At 41.6% G+C, this 22,506-nt stretch overlaps 1 protein-coding gene across 1 annotated transcript in view; it reads right to left on the bottom strand.

Annotated features, from left to right (window-relative positions):
• The window catches only part of LOC102298787 (inhibitor of nuclear factor kappa-B kinase subunit alpha), a 32,062-nt gene extending 10,290 nt beyond the window's left edge, over positions 1-21,772 (bottom strand). Inside the window, exons 1-21 of the mRNA XM_042223378.1 lie at positions 21,415-21,772; positions 20,872-20,991; positions 20,619-20,713; positions 18,254-18,371; positions 17,427-17,496; positions 17,253-17,341; positions 16,527-16,616; positions 15,185-15,309; positions 14,844-14,951; positions 14,506-14,641; positions 12,550-12,744; positions 11,577-11,679; positions 11,343-11,466; positions 9,660-9,811; positions 9,507-9,568; positions 8,953-9,062; positions 5,485-5,534; positions 5,262-5,367; positions 2,548-2,695; positions 1,882-2,018; positions 154-253 (exon numbers count right to left, since the gene is read on the bottom strand). Of these exons, the coding sequence (XP_042079312.1) occupies positions 154-253; positions 1,882-2,018; positions 2,548-2,695; positions 5,262-5,367; positions 5,485-5,534; positions 8,953-9,062; positions 9,507-9,568; positions 9,660-9,811; positions 11,343-11,466; positions 11,577-11,679; positions 12,550-12,744; positions 14,506-14,641; positions 14,844-14,951; positions 15,185-15,309; positions 16,527-16,616; positions 17,253-17,341; positions 17,427-17,496; positions 18,254-18,371; positions 20,619-20,713; positions 20,872-20,976 (2,223 nt within the window). The 5' untranslated portion in view covers positions 20,977-20,991; positions 21,415-21,772. The remainder of the gene's footprint in view (positions 1-153; positions 254-1,881; positions 2,019-2,547; positions 2,696-5,261; positions 5,368-5,484; positions 5,535-8,952; positions 9,063-9,506; positions 9,569-9,659; positions 9,812-11,342; positions 11,467-11,576; positions 11,680-12,549; positions 12,745-14,505; positions 14,642-14,843; positions 14,952-15,184; positions 15,310-16,526; positions 16,617-17,252; positions 17,342-17,426; positions 17,497-18,253; positions 18,372-20,618; positions 20,714-20,871; positions 20,992-21,414) is intronic.
• Between the last annotated feature and the right edge of the window lie 734 nt (positions 21,773-22,506).

The following is a 22,506-nucleotide window of genomic DNA, read 5'->3' as shown; positions in this document are numbered from 1 at the left end:
GGTCCTTCACAGATGCAGATAGGAGACGCCTAGTGCGTCTAGTTTCCCAAAGGGAAAATAAAAATAAATTAAGACTTTATGGCTGATTTAAATGCAGCCCTCTCCAATAACAAACAAACCTTAAAAGCAGCAGATAAAAAGCAGCAAACTCACCACTATGCTGTTGGCCTGTTCGTCAGCAGCTTCCTGCATCAGGCTGGTCAGCTGACTGAGGTACTTCTGGTTCTCCTGCAGGAGTCGTGGGGCAGCATCACTGAAGGACACGCACACAGCTTGTTAGACACAATTCAGTCACATGACGCCTCCTTCATATGCACAATGTGTTTACTATCTTGCAACAGAAAGAAGAACGCCCAAGGGCAAAACACAAAGCACTGGCCTACAAACTATATATATGGCAGTATGTTCATGCTTCAGTCATGTGCACAGTTATTATTATACTAACAGTTTAGCTAACACAGGCTGGAAATGTAATGAAGAGAACAGGCTGAAATAATATTTAGAAAAATGAAAAAGATAATGTACCAACTACGAGCATTCTGAAAACACTTTTCCAAATGCAATGCTCCAATTCACAGGATCTTCCTCAGGCATGCGTCTTTTTTAATGCTTCATAAAAACAAAACTATTATGACTCAATTATTGTGCATATTCCAGGTCCCAAAAACTAAGTCCAGCTTTTGCCTGCAGTCCAGCTTGTACAGCTCCCTGCTGGTGAGCTCTCCTCCCAGGTCTGGCAGGTGCTGCAGCTCTGTTTTTTGAGTCATGTGGGTCATTTGAATCATTCTTCATCTTTCTTTGAAGATTTTCTGGGAAAAGCCAGCTGGGTGGAGACCTCAGACCTCTAATAAAGGTAGACCTAGGAATAACTCAGGATCGCCCCAGGTGGAATTGGAAAATGTTGCTGGGGAAAAGAACCTCTGGCAGGAATACATGCTTAGTCAGCTGCCAACAAGCCCAAACTTTAAAAGCAGAAGGAAAAAAAAGAAGGATGGAGGGATTTCATGACACACGAGTCATTCCTGGAACTGTGACAGACATATGACAGGAACAAGGATTGCCTGTGGCGTCTTAACTCCTGGGAATCTTCTGTTGCATTGCACAGCTAGTCACAACCTTTAGAGTGACCCCAACCATGACCCCAACCAGCCAGCAACTGGTAAGAGAGACTGAATAAAGCTTCAGTCTCTCTGGAACATCAACAGGGAGTTGATGCACCAGTTAGGAAGGATTCACACGTTCACTTTGGACATGGCGATCTGATCGACTGCATTGATTCAAGCTCCAGCACCACAGCTGGTTAGCTTCAGGTTACTTTAGCTGTACCCATGGGCAGATATGACCTGCACTCAGCGAGTCATCCATCCTCAAATGCAGTTAAAAAAATAAATTAAAAAAAATCAGACAACAATATGAGACATAATGAGGAAAACATACCAACATCATGTAGGAAATGAAAGATATGATTAATAGCTACTGGAACAAAGCTGTTTGTATCGTTCTCTTCTCAGTTTGAGACCGACCGAGTCCAGCTGTGGCTCAACAATCAGCCCGTCAGACCACTCAACAATTTGGCTGAGTGAGTCAAATCATGACCATTTGTCGAGAGAGGAAGATGTCTGTGAAGTCTTTTGTTTGATGTGAGATTTCCTGTATATGAACAGGAAATTACTAAGCTGTTTTTATTCACATATACGCATCCACATTCACAAACAGGTACCTCACCGTGTCGACACTTCCTTAGTAATTTGGCACCAAGTGAAATAAACTACCAGCTGTTATCAATGCTGAAGGTGCTTCTGCTGAATTCTATGTTAAAGGAGTGTGAACATCTCAGTTGTAGAGCTGACCCCAGTCCCAACACGGCTGAGTGGACGTTACCTGTCATTTGGCCCTGGTAGGGAGGTCAGGGGGTGCGGGGAGCTGACGGGCTGTGCCGACTGGGACCACTGAGAAACCTGCAGCAGGTTGGACGACTCGGGACTGGCTGCTATCGAGCTCCGTGACGAGTTCTGAGCCTGAAGGAGAGACAGAAACACACCGTTACAGGCAGCAGTAAAAAACACGCCTCCCCTCTCCTACAGCAGGAATGCAGGCGGCACACCCTACCGCTCACTCTGTGTTTGGTACTTTATAGCAGCTGAGTCTGAGGAGATCACAGAAAGTACAACAAAGCTCACCAACACTGGGTCTGACAACTGCAGAAAAGGGAATCAGAAAATGAATAAGTGAACTTAACCTATTCCAGAATATTACCAAGATCCAGCTCCAGCAATTAGAGGACTTCCTTTTTTCTTTTCTTATACACCAGTACACTAAATTTATCTGAGCTGGATGCTGATCAGACAAAACTTCTGATATTCTGTAGAATCAGAGAAAAGCTGATGACATTTTATTCTTAGTTGTACATAAATAGTTTTATCCAGCAGTTACACAACTTCCCCCTCTTCTTTGCATCATGCCCCACACTACATTTCAAAGACAAATGAAGTCACAAACTTGGAAAAAGTAGACCGGGCTGCTAACGACTGATGTAGATTTACTCACGCAGGCGATCTTAAGTAAGTGCCAGAACTCCCTCTGTCTCTTGATCTGCATCTGCATCACGGTGTTGTCAGCGTCCTTGATGTTCTCCAGAGTTTTGTCAATCCGGGGAAACAAGTCAATGATCTTCTGTTTGCTGATCAGGATTTTACTGTTGGGGTGAGACAAATCAGGGAAAACATAAATGATGTTTTCCACAGTCACTGTGACTCTTTAGACAGACTCAGTGTAGACCTCACACCGGGGATGGATTCAAGTTCTGGAGTAATTTATGCTCCAAAAGTTTCCTCCTCAGCAGGGAGTAACTGAAAATTCAGGGGGTAAAGTCTGCAGCTTAAACTTGGACACTCATTCCCCCACCTCTCCCCCCTCCATAGAGCCATCACCACCTTCAAACTGTTCACCTGCAACACCCCCCTCCTCACCCCACACAAAAGAGGATTTCACACCACCTCCTCCGACCACAACTCTTCATATTCATGAAGCAGATGTGAGGAAGCAGTTTAGGAGTCTGAATGCTCGAAAAGCTCCCGGCCCAGACGGTGTGTCTCCTGCCACCCTCAGACACTGTGCAAACGAGCTGGCCCCAGTGTTTTCTGGCATTTTCAACTCCTCACTGCAGGCATGTCATGTGCCTGCCTGCTTCAAGTCCTCTACCATAATCCCTGTCCCCAAGAAACCTAGGATCACTGGACTAAATGACTACAGACCCGTGGCTCTGACATCTGTGGTCATGAAGTCATTTGAGCGCCTGGTTCTCTCCCATCTCAAGACCCTCACCGCCCCCCTCCTGGACCCCTTGCAGTTTGCATATAGAGCCAACAGGTCTGTAGACGACGCCATCAACATGGCCCTACACTTCATCCTGCAGCATCTGGACTCCCCAGGAACCTACGCCAGGATCCTGTTTGTGGACTTCAGCTCTGCCTTCAACACCATCCTTCCAGACCATCTCCGAGGCAAGCTTTCCCAGATGAATGTGCCTGATCCCATCTGCCGGTGGATCACTGACTTCCTGACGGACAGGAAGCAGCATGTGAGGCTGGGAAAGAATGTCTCGGACTCCCGGACCATCAGCACCGGCTCCCCTCAGGGCTGTGTTCTTTCTCCTCTGCTCTTCTCCCTGTACACCAACTGCTGCACCTCCACCCACCAGTCTGTCAAGCTAATCAAGTTTGCAGATGACACCACCGTATTGGGCTCATCTCGGACGGGGATGAGTCTGCCTACAGGAGGGAGGTTGAACGTCTGGTGACCTGGTGCAGCCACAACAACCTGGTGCTGAATGCCCAGAAGACAGTGGAGATTATTGTGGACTTCAGGAAGCACACAGCCCCACTCCCCCCCATCATCCTGACTGACACCCCCATCACCTCTGTGGACTCATTCCGCTTCCTGGGTACCACCATCACCCAGGACCTGAAGTGGGAGCCCACCATCACCTCCGTCATCAAGAAAGCCCAGCAGAGGATGTACTTCCTGAGGCAGCTGAAGAAATTCAACCTGCCAACACGGACGATGATGCAGTTCTACACTGCAATCATCGAGTCCATCCTCACCTCCTCCATCACCGTGTGGTACGCTGGAGCCACTATCAGGGACAAACAGAGACTGCAGCGTGTTGTGCGCTCTGCTGAGAAGGTGATTGGCTGCAGACTCCCATCTCTGCAGGACCTGTACACCTCCAGGACACTGCGGCGTGCAGCCCGGATCTCAGCTGACCCTTCTCACCCTGGACACAGTCTGTTTGACCTGCTCCCCTCAGGCAGGAGGCTCCGGTCCATTCGCACCAGAACCTCTCGCCATAAGAACAGTTTCTTCCCCTCTGCTGTTGGACACATGAACAATAACCGTATAACTGTTCCCACCACTAACACATGACCCTACGCTGTGTCACTGCATCATCTCATTTCATGTTTGGCACTGATCACCACCTGCACTCATGTATATATCTTTCTACGTAGCACTCATAATTCTTATTCTCATGTATATATCTCATGTATATCTCATGCACATATCTTTCTTTCTACATAGCACTTTAATTCTTATTGTTTGCACTGAAGCACCGCAGCAATTTCCTAATGTTGTAAACCTCAACATCTGGCAATAAACCCCATTCTGATTCTGATTCTGATTCTGATTTCTGTATTTTTTTTTACGTGTGACCAACTTCTCATGAAACTACTGATACTGCCATCACCTTTAGCTATACCTTGGGATTTTCATCTACACATAAACATTATTTCATGTCACTGAACTTTAGATAAACTCCTTCCAGGGTCAAGATTTCTATAATCACCATTTCTGTGCTTACTTGTGGGCGAGGAACATGAAGACTTTTCTTGCAATATCAAGGGTGTGCACTGTGTTGTTGTTTGCAGGCTTTTGACTGGTCAACATGAAACTATGAATTGGGGTTATAGTGTCACCTTTTGCTTTGGCGGCACTTGATACTGTTATTTGCATTTTCATGTGGATGGAGATGAGTAGGAAAACATCTGAACCTGTGGATTCAGCATTAACCTGCCTTGAGAGAACATATAAGTTCCTCGAGATAGGTTTTAAAAAAAAAAAAAAAAAAAATACACAATATGTCAAAACCCTGAGGGACTCAGTTCCAGTGTAAAAAAAGAATTGAGACCACAGATAATTAACAGTAATCAGAGGTGTAAAGCTCAGGGGAGAAATCAAACTGTCAAGCATGGGCGGACCCTTACCTGAGGTGTGTGAACAGATCTTTGAGGACCTTGTCTTGGTTCTGGACTGTCTGGATGATGGCCTTCACCATCTCAGAGCTGTCGCAGCTCACATCAGAGTCAGGTACTAACGCAAACGGGGGGGGGGGGGGGGGGGGGGGGAGAGTTTAAACAACACCTCAGTTTAAAGAATGGATTCATTTCTGATTTCAGAGTTTTAAATGATCCATTCAACGTTTCTTACCTTTGCATTTCATCTTCAGTTGCTTGTAAAGTTCGATTGCCTTTTCTTCCCTGCAAAAAATTATTTTATCACATTAAAATGTTCTTCTTTGAATTCTGAAGCTAAGCTCATGATCAGATTACTCTCTGAAGCTGCATGTTTAAAAACACCACTGCTATCCTCTCCATATGTGTTGAAGACAGGCACCGGTCAGAACTTTCACAGCAGCACCAAGGACGGTTTTTAATTTAAAGTGGCACGCTTTCAATCCAGTGCATGACGTGACAGCAATTCACAGGATTTACAAAAGAAAAAGTAGTAAACTTTTACCCAACAGCAAACTAGTTTGATCGACTAAAATGTAGAGCAAAGTCTTTTCCCTGCGGAGTGAAGCAAGATGCATACATCCAGGTGAGGTTACACCAGCACTTCAGCACCTCATGAAGCTGTATGAAACTTCAGCCACATCCCTTATCTTCACTGCGATTATGTTTCTTTATTAACTTGGTGATATGTTGAGGTCTGGCCTACATGGGGGTTTCTGCTGTATCATTTACTGAAGGAGGACAGCGAGGCTGTGGTGAACAGGGTCTTTAGACCCTATGTTACTAAAAAGAGGAAGAGCACCGAGCCCATCATTATGTCTCTACTGTCAACAGTCAACACCAGGATCAGAAACTTTCCCACAAAGCCAAGGCTAACCTGATGAAAACACATTTTTTAAAGAAGGGGCACTTTAAGCTTTCACTGTGCACAGCTGCACATAACTGCAATGACCCCAGTTAGAGTTCAGCTGGGGCTCGTTACTGCATCTGGTACTTCCTAACGTGCGTTCAGACCAAATGTGTTCAAAACACACAAATATTTCCTTCCCACAGTCGACAGGAGAACAAGGAGGAGTACAACCAACGGCTGGAATCAAGTTACAGTCACATATTTTCAGCAGTTACCACAAAACGCAATAATTTCACTCACTTTTCTCCAAAGCAATCTCCTTTTTCCTTTTCCCTGCTACTATCTTATAAAAAAAATTCGAATAACACGGCTCTGTCCACAAATGGAGCCAACAAGCTTGGCCTTCGTTTATTATCAGCAATGGCGTCTGGAGAATCTACAGACACGATTACACTCATGTACAGAAGGAAAAGACAATGAGAGGGCTTGGAGGAAAATAAATGAAATCCTAGGACTTCATGCTTATTCCCACTGAGTCAGGAGAGTCCACTCTGTGAGAGATTCTGAGCTGGCAGGCTTTGATGACACAGCATGAAGTGGATTTTTCACTGAAGTTGGATATTTGAGCTGTGGATGGGGATTTGCCTCCATTTACATCACCTGACATGTATTCTCATTAACGTTGCTACAGACTTTGTAGTCCTGCATAAACTTCACTTTATGTTTGGCTGAACATGGTTGAAATGATGATGTTATCTCCGGGTTAACCTGTTTTAATTAATTAATTTGTTTATTTTTAGTATAAATAAAAGATTTTAAGCCAATTTTAAACACTGCCTCTCTGCTCCCGACCTCATCTTTATAAATTTTGATGTGACAAGCTTAGTGTCTTCGCATCAGCAAAGCTTTTATTTTGGAGGCATTTTTCCAAGCGTAGAGAAACGTCCACCAGCTGATGGTCAGTCAACATCGAACTGTTTGCTGTACCTTTTCTCTGCGCGTGTTCTCAAGATCTCAAAGTAAATGAACTTTTTCACTGACAAAAATCTGCCAAGATCATGGTGGCGTGGTTAGTGGTCTAAAGTTGCCTCACAGCAAGAAGGTTCGTGACTCAAACTTCCTGGTCAGCTTCTCATTCTTCACCTTCTTGCCTTTTTAAGTGCTGTTTACACATTTTCCCTGTGCCTGCATGCTTTTTCTCCACAGTCCAAGTTTATTAGTGTTTTCTTTTACTGGACTTGGGTGTAGACCGTGGAGCTCACGTGCCCCCTTTATACGAGTCAGCACAGCTTTTTTTACTGAGATAAAGTCTCACATCATGACTGGCTCTAAAACTCTGAAGTCTAAGGAGCTTGGAAAGAAAAGCGACTGGATTTATTTAAAGGAGAAATAAAAGAAGTCCTTAAATTACCATGGTGATGACTGAGAACTTACACAGTGATCTAAAGTCAAAACTTTAATTTATACTGCTTTGAATCGCTACAGAGTCTTTGTAAAGTGATCCTTTGTCATTTCTGCATGTAGATGTGCATTTTCTCTCTTTAGAGATGCAACATGTGGTTACATCTCTACGAAGGTGGATGTAAGGTTACAGTGTAAGTTATAGCACAGGACATCAGAACAGGTTGTGGTTACAATATACCTACAGTACAGATTTAACGCAGACGTACAAATTTGCTTGTAAATAGTCTGACTTTTAATACATTGCTGTTAGGAAATACTGTCATCATGGGGTTCGTTTAGATTAACACGTCACCGTCTTTTGCTGCCTATGAGGAAATTCCAAGCTAGTATAAAGTCACAAGCTTTACACAAACTTTTGTGGAATGACTAAAACTTCCTAAAACTAAATAAAACGAATAAAAGTTGCCGCAATGACAAAGACCGGGAAACTTCCACTAACTAGATAAAGGTAATGAACGTATGCAGGGCTTTTGTTTTTCCCCAGTTATTTCGTCAGTTATAAGCGCACAGCTCAGAAACAAACGTGCATGTTGATAGAGGATTTTTAGAGACAAAAAAAATCGGAGTAAACACGTTAAAAAAGTTACTGGGGAAAAAAAGGAGAACACATAAAAATATGAAGATTTCTGTATAATTAAATATAGATGTCAGTTTCCTTTATGATCACTGTGGTAAGGCAATTCGGAGCATCGCACTGAAATAAAACATATTTGTCCTTCACGTGTTAAATGCCTTTCAGCATTAGTAATGTGTCCCATATTCTTTCACACAATTGTCCTCTTTGTCCCATATTTATTTGTTGCGATCTCGACCTCTTAGTCATGAAGGAAGGTTTTTTCTTCCCTCAATGTTATACATCTGTTTGTTCGTCCAAACAGAGCTGAAAACCTTCTGGAAAAATTCTCCATCATGACATTTATGCACACCACACAACCATCCTTTCAAACTGGTGACTGAGTGGACTGTAAACAGGCAAGAAGCCGGGAGTCAAATTTAGATGCATTTCCATGTGCTCTGTACACAAGTCCAAAGCATGTTGCAAACATTCAAAGTACATCAGTGTACAGTCAAAGTGTGTCATATTTGAAATATTTAGCGTGCATGTAAATGTATTCATGATGTAGGATTGTTTTTGGCACCGTCCGGTCATTTCCTCAGGTGAAGCGGGGACAACCAAAAAGTGTCAAAATCATCTGTAGACACCATTATGCAAACCAACCAAAAAGAATCAAAGGCCAACAAGTGACTGTTACTTATGTCTTTTAAATTAGGTGAAATGTGGGATTTATATGGCTCTTGATAAGTGTCCACAGATTAAATCATCTCACGTTAAACCCTTTTAATACTCACAGCTGCTCCATCTTGTCTCCTTGGCGTCGGGCATATGGGCTCCTCTGTAGTTCTACTATCTCAGAGTGCAGAGCCATGATCTCATCATCCAAATGGCTCACCTCTGCCACCTGCAGGACAGACAATGGATCAACCAAAGGCTGCTATAAGAAGCCTTTGCACTGGTAAACATCACAGTGATTCCTACACATGTTCTTTATTAAATTGAATTTAATACATTTATCCAGGCAAATGTTTTCATTAGCAAAGTGCTTCGGAACTGAGCCTCCTCAGTGACTGTGATCCTGCAGATGAACATCAACTCCACCATCTTGGACTGCAGTAGGTGAAGGTAGTCCTTGTTCTGGTCTGCAGCCCTCACCGTAGGCCAGGGGATCACCTAAGAAGTGACTTTGGAACCAGAAGAACTACTCTCACCAGCTGCAGTCCAAAATGAGAGCAACCTGGTAAACCTACTGCAGTAAACCAGTAGGAAAAAACAAAAAACATGAAAGAGCCTGGACTAGCTGGTTAGCAACTACCAGTCTGTGTCTTATTTTTAAGAGATGAGTTACCTGAGCAAAAGCTGCAGCTCTTTCTTCGTTCTCCTGCCAGGCTTTCAGCATCTTTTCTGAGGCTTTGGACAAATCAGACAAATGTGAGCTCATCGAGCACCCTACAACATGTTTACTGAAACAAAGAGCAAACAGCTGCCAGCAAACACTCACATATGCCATAGTGCATCTGATCGCTGTATTTTTCCAAGTCATATTGGATGCTACTCTTGAAGAAATCCAGCTTAGCTTTGAGCTGCTGCGAGAAGCCGAACATGCTGTTTTTACACCTGGTCAGGTTGGTGTTGTAGCGGAGGAGGCTCAACCTTGAGGGGGAAGGAGGAGATGGTAAAATCAGAAAGCTCCAAGAGGAAGGCGGAGGACTGAAGAAGACAGGCTGACAGTCCAGCCACAGCTAAAGCTTCCAGAGGAGCAACAGTCACAAGGACCAGAGTGTGAGGAGCAACACAACAGAAAGTTGAATTCAAACTAGGACTCGGGAAGAATTACACTGGAAAATAAGCAGAGCTGAAGGGCGTGTACGACACTACAACTATATTCAGCTGACAACTAAATCGTTGCTCTAAATATTCAACCAACAGTTAAATGTTGGAATAAAATTTACAGAAAATGTTTAGATGGGTTTCTTCGGGGCTCAACTTTAAGGCTTCGAGGTACAAATAATAAAACCTGGACCAACAAATGCAATTACTAAAACTATTAAATGTTTTTTTTTTGTTTACAAAAACTTGCAGATAAATAAGGAGACGCTGGGATTCCTAGCTACTAAGCAGAAGTCGTGAGTGTAACAAAGAGAAATGATTTAAATAGCATAAACAGAATTGAGAACCGGTTTCAGTTTTGAACCCATTTTAAGTGAGCCACCGTGCTGAGACTCGGTGCCCAGCGCCTTATCACTTTCTTTCATAAATGTTGGTGTGTCACATTTCAAAACAATGATGTCAGCCTAATAACAGTTGGCTTTTTGTACACATGAGTCACCAGGAAGTTAATTTCTTTCCTGCTCCATTTCTACATTTTGTCCACACTCAGAAAATAATGCAGGTATCTAAAGCCTGTGTAAGTGTGCTGCTGGATAAGAGCAGAAATCATAATCTATTTTATTTTGGTTAATCCTGATTAGTAATTAGGATTACTTCATAACTTAGTCCACAAAACCACAAAACCACCGACAGACGGGAGCAACATGTGGCCCAAACGGCAGTAGGCTCACGTGCATTGAAAAACCAACATAGTAGCCACATTGAGAGAAACAAGGAACCAAGAGTCAACCAATACCTCACACAGCACGTACAGAAGTGGATTATGCAAGAGTAAAAGCAATCTGGATGCAACCATTAATGGTCCACTCACACGTTCACGCACAGTACCCTTATACCACTTTCAGTTCTTCTGCTACGAGCTTTTTTTGTTCTGGCTCGTGCTGAACATAATTGTTTACAATTATGAACTAAAATTAAAGTCTAATATATACAGAGCTACTGATGCACTACTGATACTGATGAAGTATGGTGTCTTTTCATCCGTAGCAAACAGAGTATTATCTCCACCTCAGAAAAGAAAAACTAATATTATTAATTTGATATGAAACTAATATCGGTCGTTTTATTTCTGTGTTTGACAATAACTATTCTTCACCAAAACCACAACATCTGGTTGTCCGCTGCTAGGATGTAACATAAAACACTCTTAATGAAAAAGCTCAACTTACACTGTTTAATATTTAAATAGCACAGACGCATAAAGCTGATGTTATTTCTGAATCCTGTCATGGATTCACATTGTAAACCATGATCTGGGCTAAAGCACATCATACACGATTGTTATGGGACTCACATGGCAGCTCTCTGCCCCTGGAAAAGTCTGCTGTAGTCGTCTTTCAGGCCACAGATGTAGCTCACAGCTTCACCCCACACCTTCTTCATCACAACCAAAGGCAGCTGCGTCTTGGCATCTTGCACTGGGAAAATAAAAACCATGAAAGTTTTTATACAGAGCAGAAGAGAGCCAACCCCGTCATGTAACAGTCCTTTTCATTTCAGAAACTGGAGTCACTTAATATGAACTCACCAATGGTGTTGACTTTCTCAGGCAGACGTCTGGCACTGAAGGGGCCGGTGTACTTGGTGATGCTCTTATCAAACAGGTAGACAATGTAGCTGTCCCACCCTCTCTACACAGGAGGAAAGAAAACCATTACAAAGATCTCAAGTAGTCTTTTTACAACTCAAGAGAGTGACTTCAAGTCTCTCAGAATAGATGCAGTTAGAGGGAAATGAGTCATGATTATTGATAGATGTAGATTTTTCTAAACACCGTTGCTTGATGTTGTATATGCTCCAATAAGCAAACCAAAACATAGCACAGGTTGTTTTTTGCTTCTTTTTTTTTGCAGGTAACAGAACGTAATCATGCATGGGTAAAACAAACAATCAAGATTTTCAGCCCTGTGATTTGTGACAGATCGAACTGATTTACAGGCGCTGAAGCAGACACTTATAGGTGTCATATAGTGACGTAAACAAAACCCTAGCAAACCCCACAGTGATTCAAGACTACATCATGTGATATTTATATATTCATGTTGCTGTGATCGTATGGATTATTTATTTATTTAATAAAAAAAAAACTTTGGTAAAGCCACTGGTGTCACAGGCCTGAAATACTTTCAGTTTAGTGACCCTCCACCACTGGTACTGCTGTTGGTGCACAGATAAAACACAGCTACATAAAATTAAGTGAACAGATGGACAACACGGCCCTTTGTCACGGACACCCGATGTAGGAGAGACAGGATCAGGCCAATGGATGTATCCCAAAATATAAAGACAGCATGGCCAGGGATAACAACCAGTGAGGAACACCGCCAATAAGCTGCAACTTTAGCTCCTTGGATAACAAGATGAAGATGATTTTTTAATTCATCAAAAAACCCAAAGCTGTTATGTATGATTATTTTAATAATAAGTTATTGTACATCATCACGTGTGATTTTAGATTTAAAATCCTTTCATTCATCTAAACAGTGGTTAAATCAACGCACCACTCCATCCAGGACACACTGTGCAGCGGGCTTCCTGGGGTCCAGTGACACTCCCGTCTCCTGCAGCAGTTCCTGGTTCACCACCTCGATCTTGGTCTCAGCTTCGATGCGCTTCTGCAGACTGTGGAGACTCTCGTCAGGAGTTAGCTGGAAGGAGTGGACCTGCGCTGTGGTCATGTTCAGGATGTGGACGACCTGAAAACAGAAAACCCGTCAGTATAAACTAAACTACTTCGTGATCTATCATTTTCTGCAGTATGTATCGCGGTACATGGGCCAGCAGAGGGCTGCAAGAATCTAATTATTCTTAATATTGATTAACTGCTGCCTCACCAAAGAGCTGGAATTAATTTATTACTAAAAACTGGCAGATGGGGAGGGCTGTGACAGCCGAGGTCAGCCAGTTCATTTTTATAAAGATTTCAAGTTGTTAAATGTTATGTTTGGTGAAAGCTCTAATGTGTAGCATAAACTGGAAATACTGGAATTCTTATTAACAACCCTCACTCATCCCAACACACTTACACTACTTTCCCACAAGAAGACAAAAGAAACCAAAACATGTATTTGGAGAATTGCTACACAAATAGTACAATACATGTGTGTGCTTGTGTTTTGACAGCATTACTCCACTGAGACTTTTGGCCTCTGTTATGTCACAGAGAAGATGCTTTTAAATGAGGTGGGATTACAGGATTGTGTCAGATATGGGGAAGAATATAAATTCTCCACAGCACTAAAACATTCGAGATTTTGTTGCAAAACCAAACTGAACAAGAACCCAGTGGTCACTGTGAATGAGGCCTGGAGCTCCTTTGCGTAGAAGCAGCCCATCACTAATCACATATTTACAGTAGAGTAGCGAGAAGGAAACCAGAACAAGTGAAATCCTCTGGCCTGGTTTATCTACCTGCACAGTTTATAATGACGTTTGTGAAGGACAATGTACAGACTCTGCATCACCTCATCAATACTGTCCCTAAGTCAGTTTTTCCCTATTACAGGAACTGAGACACTAAGTGGGAGAACGTAAAGGATGGGTATATAAAAATATGGGTAATCCTGAGCTCAGAAAAACAAAAACAAACATTTCCCCATTGGCTAAAAAACAAAAAACAAACAAACAATCAAGGTTTCTATTTCAATATTTCTAACAAGACAACAGAAGTTTCCAGACCAAACTCCCTTAAAAAAGGTTGGCATAGAGTTAATCCCAAGAAGATCCGAGTCCTCAAGTATGGGTCTAAATACGCACATCACAAGTTTGCAAGCTTTACTATCAACATTTATCGCCACAAATCTGTAAAGACCTATAAAACATATTCAAATGACTAAATAACCTTTGAACATGACTTGTACTTCTATATCTATAATAAGTTTTTCTGGAATTTGAAACATCATCAATAATCAATATTGTTTAGTTTTAAAATTATTTCTGATACTAACAAAACAGAAAAAAATGTGACAGATTTTTAAAGTACGCTGCGTATCTCTTAGCATGTTTAGGCCTCCTTTAAATGTCACTTTGGATTTTACCTGTGTTTGTGTAAACTGCAAAAACCTGCTGTGTGGGTGGTGACCGTTAAGTTACGTACAGGTGACCCATGTTGAATGTGACGTGCGGAACAAATGCAAACAGAGAGCATAACAATAAAAATAATTTCGATTTATAATAAATCTTAAAAAGAAAAATAGATGACAATAATTCCTGTATGAGTGACAATGATGGTGCACAGCTTCTTTCTTTCAGATTGGCCCACCAAACATACAAACGCTACAATCAGTCCAGTGAGATTAGCAGTAAAATGCCTAAAAGTAGTGAAAGCTTCGGTGGCAGCTTTAGTATTTCTTGTCTTTATAATTTTAAGATGAGAAAAATAAAACACTAAAACTTTCTAGGGCACTGCATGTCATTGCAAATTACTGACTGAAGAGCCAGCTCTTCCAGTGCCTCACCTTCATAATCAGTATCTGATCAAGGAGTTCAAAGCACAGGGGTTTCTTGGTTTCATGGTTCACTTGGCCTCCTCTGTGCACTGGATCCCACTTTAACATCAGCTGAAGCAGCGCCTCCATCGGCTCCAACAGCGTCCTGTACAAAACCGGTTAAAACATTTAAAACAGGTCTTCAGGGAGGGTAATTAGCAACAACCACAGTTCACATGCTCTCGGCTATTTTGCGTTCCATTTAAATTACTATAGCACAACACCATGAAGAAACTAATTTGTCCTCACAGGAGACAAACAGCTCAATAAAATAAGGAAATGTCTCAGTAAAAATGATTGCAGCTGACCTGCTGAGATTGTTGGGGTAGGGGAGATGTGTGGAGAACTTGACTTCTCCGTTTAGTTCTTCTACTGCCATGATGTCTTTTGGACCTTTATTCCTCACTTTGCTGGCCCTGAAGACAAGATCAGAAAGGATCAATACCAAATTATTTCAATACAAAGTACTAGAAGTACTTAGAAGATGCAGTTCTCAATGTACCTCAGTCGAATTAAAGCACAAACATGTGATGTAGAATAAAATCTGACGTGAGAACAGAGCTGGGCTCCTGCATACTCTACTCAGACATCTGACTCATCTAATTTCCAGTAGCGCATACATTAGTGACACAGACTAGGATCAACTTACCACTGCACAGGTTGCAGGTTGTGTAGGAATGGACGGAAACCGCAACTGCACTCGAAGATCATTGTTCCGAAGCTCCAATAGTCCACAGTCACAGTGTACGGTTTATTCTCAAAGAGCTCAGGAGCCTGGAGAGAGGAAAAAAAACAACAACAGTGTTTCGTGTGAAGTGATCTTTTTTAAAGACTTATTTGGCATTTCCATCCTTTATGTGACAGTAGAGTCGACAGGAAAGTAGAAAAGGGTGGAAAGAATGACCCACAAGAAATGATCTCAACGGTGAATACACGGCCCTGCAGCAGCCGTGGGTCACCCACTCATCCAGGTAAACTGTAGTGGAGGCCAGAACATGCAAATTGGCTATTTTTTTAAATATATCTATTAATACAGTCATTTTTATGTATTTAATGAAGCCATCCAAAGTGTTATCTTTTGTATTTACACCCTCAATATTATTTCAGAGTTACAGGCTGACTTTGTACGTAGGGGTGAGTTGAAATGTTACCATTTTTATTAGTTTTTACTTTTTGAGCCTTCATGACATCTTTTTCAGAGATGGAAGAAACAAGATGTAAAAATATAAATAAAAAAATAAAATAAATAAACTGCCACTATATCAGGTTAACATCTGATCCAAGTATCACAATCTATAATGCTACAATCTTGGGTTTTTTTTCATAGCCACCTTTGAGCATCAGTATCATGAGATGCCATCATATCTGTAAAAAAACTGCACCAATTTAATGATTATGACACAGACAAGAGACGAGCATTGCCACCCTGGATGTATGTTATGTTTTCTGATAGTTCACTGGAGAAAAATTTGTTTTTTAAGGGTTATATCACCATGTGGTTGGTCAACAAGTTACATCATATGACAGGTCTGCTTTTTCACCTACATTGTGATACCAGGCTTGTCTTCTAGCCATGATGTGTTCTAAGTCAAGATAATTTTCTGATATAGTCATATTCAATTATTTAACACTCCTGAATGTAGCCCGTGGCTATGAGCTGAAAAAACAACAATACAGGTGTTCACATTTTTAATTTATTAAAAAACTTTTGGTCCTAAAAAGGTTTTTCACAATTCTTTCAGCAAATCAAAGGGCCTAAATTATAGAGCTAGTGTCTCGAGATCAATATACTGATGTTATTACAGAAATCAAGCTGCCTATAAAGAGGTGAGGTGGGAGGCACAGGTTGATTTTTCAGAATGACCCTGTTCAGTCATTTCTATAAAAAGGTAGAAAGTAAAGTCAAGGATTTAAAATCTATAATTACTATAAGACATAGCACATAACATACACTATCTGAGGATAAATAAATGTTTGTTTTAAGTGTTTACCAGGTACTGAAGTGTGCCAACGAATGAAGTGCACAGACTCCCCTGGTCCAGGTCTTTAGCATAGCCCAAGTCGATAATCTTGTGAACCAACTGCAGAATAAAAAAATAAATTAAAAAAAGAGTTTATTTCAGATGAGCAGTCAAACAGAGCAGGCTGTGAATGAGAGGGAGACGGGTCTTAATGTGGACATACAAGGAGCAAAGATAGTGAAGGTAGAGGAGTTTAAATACCTGGGGTCAACCATCCAAGAAAAACACACAGTGCACAAGAGAGGTGAAGAAGAGAGTGGAGTGGGTGGAGATGGGTGTCAGGGAGGGTTTGTTTACAAGATGGTAGTGAGACCTGCTGTGATGTCTCAAGACTGTGACACTGACAAAAAGACAGGAGGGCGAGGCGAAGATGTTAAGAGCGACCAGGATAGACAGGATTAGAAACAAGTACATCAGAGGACAGCTCAGAGTTTGAGAGGCAAGGCTGACAAGGGATAGTAGATATATTGGATAAAGGATCCTGAAGATGGAGCTGCCAGGCAGGAGGAAAAGAGGAGGACCTCAGACAAGATTCATGGATGTGGTGAAGGAGGACATGTAGAGGGTTGGTGTGACAGGAGAAGATGCTAAAGATGATATGGAGGCAGATCTTCAGTGGCGACTCTTAAAGAGAGCAGCTGAAAGAAGAAGTAGTCAAACAGAGCAGTCAAAAAAAGGGAAGAGTAGCTGGTTTACCTTCCCGTTGATGTCTTGTAGCACAATGTTTTCCGGTTTAAGATCTCTGTGTATGATCTTGTTTTCATGGAGATACTGGATACCGGATCCTGGAGCAGAAGTCAGACTTAATCAAAGCCAATGACACGTTAAAAGAAGAAATGTCTGAATGAATAAGCCAAACAATGCACATACCAACATCATTAAGTAATGAAAGCACTTCACTTTCTTTCAGACCGCAGCAGTTTTCAGGTTTGCTCAGCACCTGCAAATCAGGAAAAAGAAATCCTATCAGAGCTGCGGTATTTTTTAGAACATGTGACCAAAGGGTGAGAAATGTTCTGAAATTAAGAAGTCTGATATGATGTGCTTATTTTCATCTTCTATTTATCTTTGTGTGTGTACTTAATGAAATGTATGTCTTATATAACTCACTTTAAACAATCTTGTTGAAAAGTGCTATATAGATAACATCAGCTAACTTCACACTATCACTCCATATATTACCTTCTATATATTGGTCACTGTGTGCAGTGGCCTCTATATTTCACACTTTTGATTTTACTTTATGTGAAATTCAGGAGCGGGACCACACTCCAAACACTACCTGCCTCACACACCTGTTTATCATCCTCTTTTATAGGTGCCAGGCTCTGGTCTTGCTCACTGTTTCTCATTAATCTGTTGCCTTTGTTATCTTTAAACATTTTTTTTCATTATATTTTGAGTTGTGGTCAGGGCTTGTGAAATATGACCCTGGTCAGTGACTTAAATCCACATACCAATAAAGGCTTCTGATCCTTACTTTTAGCCTGAATTTATTCACATTTTGTCACACTGGAGCCACAGAAAGCACGCTGAATTTCCTATTAAAAGCTTGTTCGCTGTGCACCCATGACTCCCCACAAAACTATCATTGGACAGAAAATATTACAGCTCTCTGGCAAAGTCTGCTGCATATTTTTTCTGATTTCTAAACTCTCCAAATAATATCAATCCCATCTAAATGACCCCCCCCTCACCTTCCTCAGGTCTCCTCTGGAGCAGTACTCCATGGCCAGCAGTGGAAGATCATTTAAGGCTATGGGCTCCACCTCCTCTGGGACCTCCTGGGCTGTCACGATATTGATATGATTTAACCTGAGTGAGAGATATGGAACCACATTACTTTTTAAAGACATCCAGACAGACTTCTGCACAGTCATCCACTGTCTGCATAACAGTGCAACTCATTCTTGCATCTGCAAGCCTGTGGGTTTCACAAATTGATTAATAACTACCAATAACTGTGAAGAAGATCACACTGTATAAAGCCATAGTTCTCAGAAGGCCCACAACAAGGAACAAGGAAAGAAAGCTGTAGTGCAAACTTAATTTTATCTGTTCACACATTGTGTCATGCTGTCTGCTTGTTAAGTCTAACGTCATTCACCATTTCCTTGTGTAAAACTTCCTTCAGCTCCAGATTGCTCCAGCTACAGATTAGTTAGGCTAATATAAGCACATTATCACCATGGAGATGTCAGATGAGGGTTGAATCACTTTTGTTTGTTGCCAGATCAAAGCGGACATCTCAAATGATTTTATATTCTTGGTAATAAATATCCTAAAAGCAGACTTATTAATTTTTCAATCTGCACTCTTCTTCTTTCGGCTGCTCCCATTAGGGATCGACACAGCAGATCATCTGTCTCCATCTAAAACTATCCCTTTCATCTTTTTCTCTCACACCAACCGTCTGCACGTCTTCCTTCATTACATCCATATCTCTTTGTGATCTTGCTCTTTTCCTCCTGCCTGGCAGCTCCACCTTCAACATCCTTTTTTCCAATATATCCTCTATCCCTCCTCTGCACATGTCCAATCCATCTCAGCCTCGCCTCTAACTTTGTCTTCAAACTGCTCAACCTGAGCTGTCCCTCTGATGTACTCTACTCTAATCCTGCCTTTAACATCTTCCTGTCTTTTGCTTTGTTAGCTGTAATTCCTTCAGTGTAAAACAGACTTGGAAGCAAATGAGGATCAGGCTACATCAACAACACAATACATTTAAATTCCTTTGATGCACAGCTTGAGCTGCTGTAAATACTGCACACCTTCATCCTGCAGTGTTAACGAAAACCAGCTTAGCAGGTTTCATATCCAAAAGGTGATCCTCAGCAAAGAATCTGTATCACACTTGGAGCATACTGCAATTACATGAATCAGACAAAATGTGGTGCTTAAAGTTAATTATACACCAAAACTTTGAGCATAACCTGATATGGAAGCCAAAAAATTAGTCCAGCCAGCTTTGCAAGGTGTGTCGCGTTCACTGTCGCAAAGCTGGCTCTCTTTTTACCTGGTTAGATCACCATGGTAACAATGCTCACTATGGTTATAAGCTGAACATATACCCTTGAGTTTCGGTTTAAAACTCAGCTTACAGCACCACATTTTCACAGATTTTCCAATTTTCAATATGATGAGTATGATACAGATTAGTTTTAGAGTATTAGTATGCAACTTGCTGAGCTGTATTTCATTGACATCACTGAAAAAAAATAGCATGTATTTATTTGATGATGGAGATAATGCATAAATATATTTTTATGCTTTATAAACATCTGCTCATACATCTGTTTTACAATTCAAGAACACAGATTATTCTATTTTACTTTAATGTTGACACAAAATAAAATAATTTCCACAACAGCCGTGACTGTTATGAACACCCTCATTTTGCAATAATGTGTTTTTAACCTTCTAAGACCTAAAGTGCACATTAGAAATATGTGCGCAAAGAAAGGCTCTTGCAGACACTCCATAGGTCAGGCTTGGTAGTCATGATTTGCAAGTGACTTGGATTAGAGTAAGGATGTGAGCGCCTCACTGTCTCGGATGAGCCCACCCTGGATCCAGTGTAGGACATAGTCAGAACAACTGGAGATACACCAGAATGCAGGAGGGCCAAAACCCCATTCTAGATATTCTGCCAGGGTTTACTTCCCTTGCCTCTTGGGAGCAGTGCCATTTATCCACAACTGGGGTAATATATATTAACTTCTCTCTTGTCCTATTTGCACAACCAGTGATGCATTTTGCCACTTTATTTTTAGTATTCTTTCTAGATCTTTATCCCACACTCATCTAACAACATCTGACTTTAGTAGCCAGCGCTTCATTGGTCAAGAGGAATTAAATTTATTCTGGCTAAATCATCACTGCGATCTTCATTATCTCTGACTGGGGTTTCAGGTTTTGTCAAGCCAGGTAACAAGAAAGCTGAACTTGATTCAAATGGCACTTTTGTGTCACCTTTGTGACACTAAGAAGTGTTACATACAGATGTGACACGTTTAAATAAAAGCCACTAAGGAAGGAAAATAACAAAAAATAAATACCAACTTTTTCATGATCTGGATCTCTCTGCCCCATCTGTCCCTATTCCTTGGTGTAAGCTCCAGGCGACACATTTTTATAGCCAGTTTTTCGTGTGTTTGCTGCAAAACAGACAGCAGACATCCCATTATTATACAAATACAGTCAAGGAAAAGCAGGTGGTGATTACTTCAAAACAGGCCATTTCAATTTCCAGCACCCATATCCTCCTTTCCTAAGTTACGTATAGGGTCAGGAACTCTCCTGGCTGGACACTCACCATATGCTGGTAGAGGTAAACATGGGCAAAGCCTCCCATGCCCAGCCTCTCTTTCAGTTCCCAGTCCCCCAAGTTCTGGTTCTGCCTGAAGGGAGGTCTCTCCATTGTTGTTCACGCAGCCTGTACCGGAGTGTGGGAATTATATTTGAGTCACGCGACAGAAACACAGCAGACCCTGTCAGTTTATTAAGTGACTGCGCTGTTTGGATTATCACATAAACCTATCAAACACAGGGGCAGGGCTACATACTGGAATGGCTGCTAGGCTAATGTCAGCTCGATGATTTAGCAGGAAAAACGCTACCACTGACGTTTTGTGGCAGTGTGACACAAGTGGGCTGCCTACTCATAGACAAGACATACCCAACTCAATATACCAGACAACAAGATACACATTTGTTTTTCATATTTGTCAACAAACAAGCAGCTAGCTAACAGCATAGCCAGCCAGCCAACGGTAGCCCTACTAGGAAATAGACGGAGCCGGTTATTAGCTTCCTTGCGTTAGAAAATGAAGGCTTCTCGGCGCTTTTTGACACTTACCTGTGTTTTCTATGGAAGTGTCATGAGCTGTGTGCAGTAGAAAGGTGTAACTGGAGTGTGTCTTGTTTTCAGGTCAACGCAGCACCGCGACACTGGACTTCCCCACATAAACGTCACCAGAAAGCCCGGCTGTGTCTCTTGAAAATGAAACGAGGGTGCGTTCAAAAAACACAACGCCCACTGCGTTCAAAACACTGTCAAGACTGTGTAAAAGCGGCATTTTGTGTTTATTTTAAGTCGTGTGTTTTTATTCTGGGGTCCAATAGAGTTTTGTTGATTCATAGTTAAACAAAATACATATTTATACTGCCCCAGAGTCTGCTATGCAGCTCCCCCTGTCCAGCATCTTCCCGAACAGCTCCGGCTCTTAAAGCCCGCCCCATTAATGCCCACTTTTTCCTGATTGGCAGATTTTGCGGAAGCCTACAGTGGAGTGCTTGTGAAATTACTTTTAAAATAATACTGCCATATTGGTCATTCTTCCAGTTATATTAGCTGACTACTGATACATGTGCAAGGTGTTCATTAGTCTGATCTCAATTTATCTGTGACCAAAATCTCTGAGTTATGTTTTTTAGCACTAGAAAGGTGTCTGGTAAGAATATACAACCAATGAAGGTTGGATGGACAGAATTATTGTGATTTAATAAATATTCCAGCTGTAAGTGAGACAGTTGTTTTATGAGGCTTACACCTGGTGCCAGAACTAAAACCTGACATAAACCCAGGCAGGTCCAGCTGTGGCTACCAGCCATTCTTTGGACCACACACGAAGGACGGTTTTCTTTATTTTGTTTTATTTTTGTGTATATGAGGATTTTTTGTTTGTTTTTTGCGTATGTTACTGGGCCAGACCCAATCTGCTTTGTGAGTAAGCTGAGGACACTCAGATTCCTCAGCTGCACAATTAAAACATTAATTTGAATCTTGTGCATTAGAGTGGAACTTGGACCAAAATGGCAAACTCCCCCAAGAGCCCCAAATGTGTATTTTGTGACCAGCTGGTTTTAATAACACTTAAACCACTGTGAAAAGAGGGGTTGCATAGACTGTTAATAAAAGATGGCAACTGGCTAGATTTTTCAGTCATTT

This window comes from Haplochromis burtoni, unplaced genomic scaffold, assembly GCF_018398535.1.
Source record: "Haplochromis burtoni strain Fernald_Lab_line unplaced genomic scaffold, NCSU_Asbu1 Contig_6, whole genome shotgun sequence".
NCBI lineage: Eukaryota > Metazoa > Chordata > Actinopteri > Cichliformes > Cichlidae > Haplochromis > Haplochromis burtoni.
This window is presented reverse-complemented; position numbering and strand designations above follow the sequence as displayed.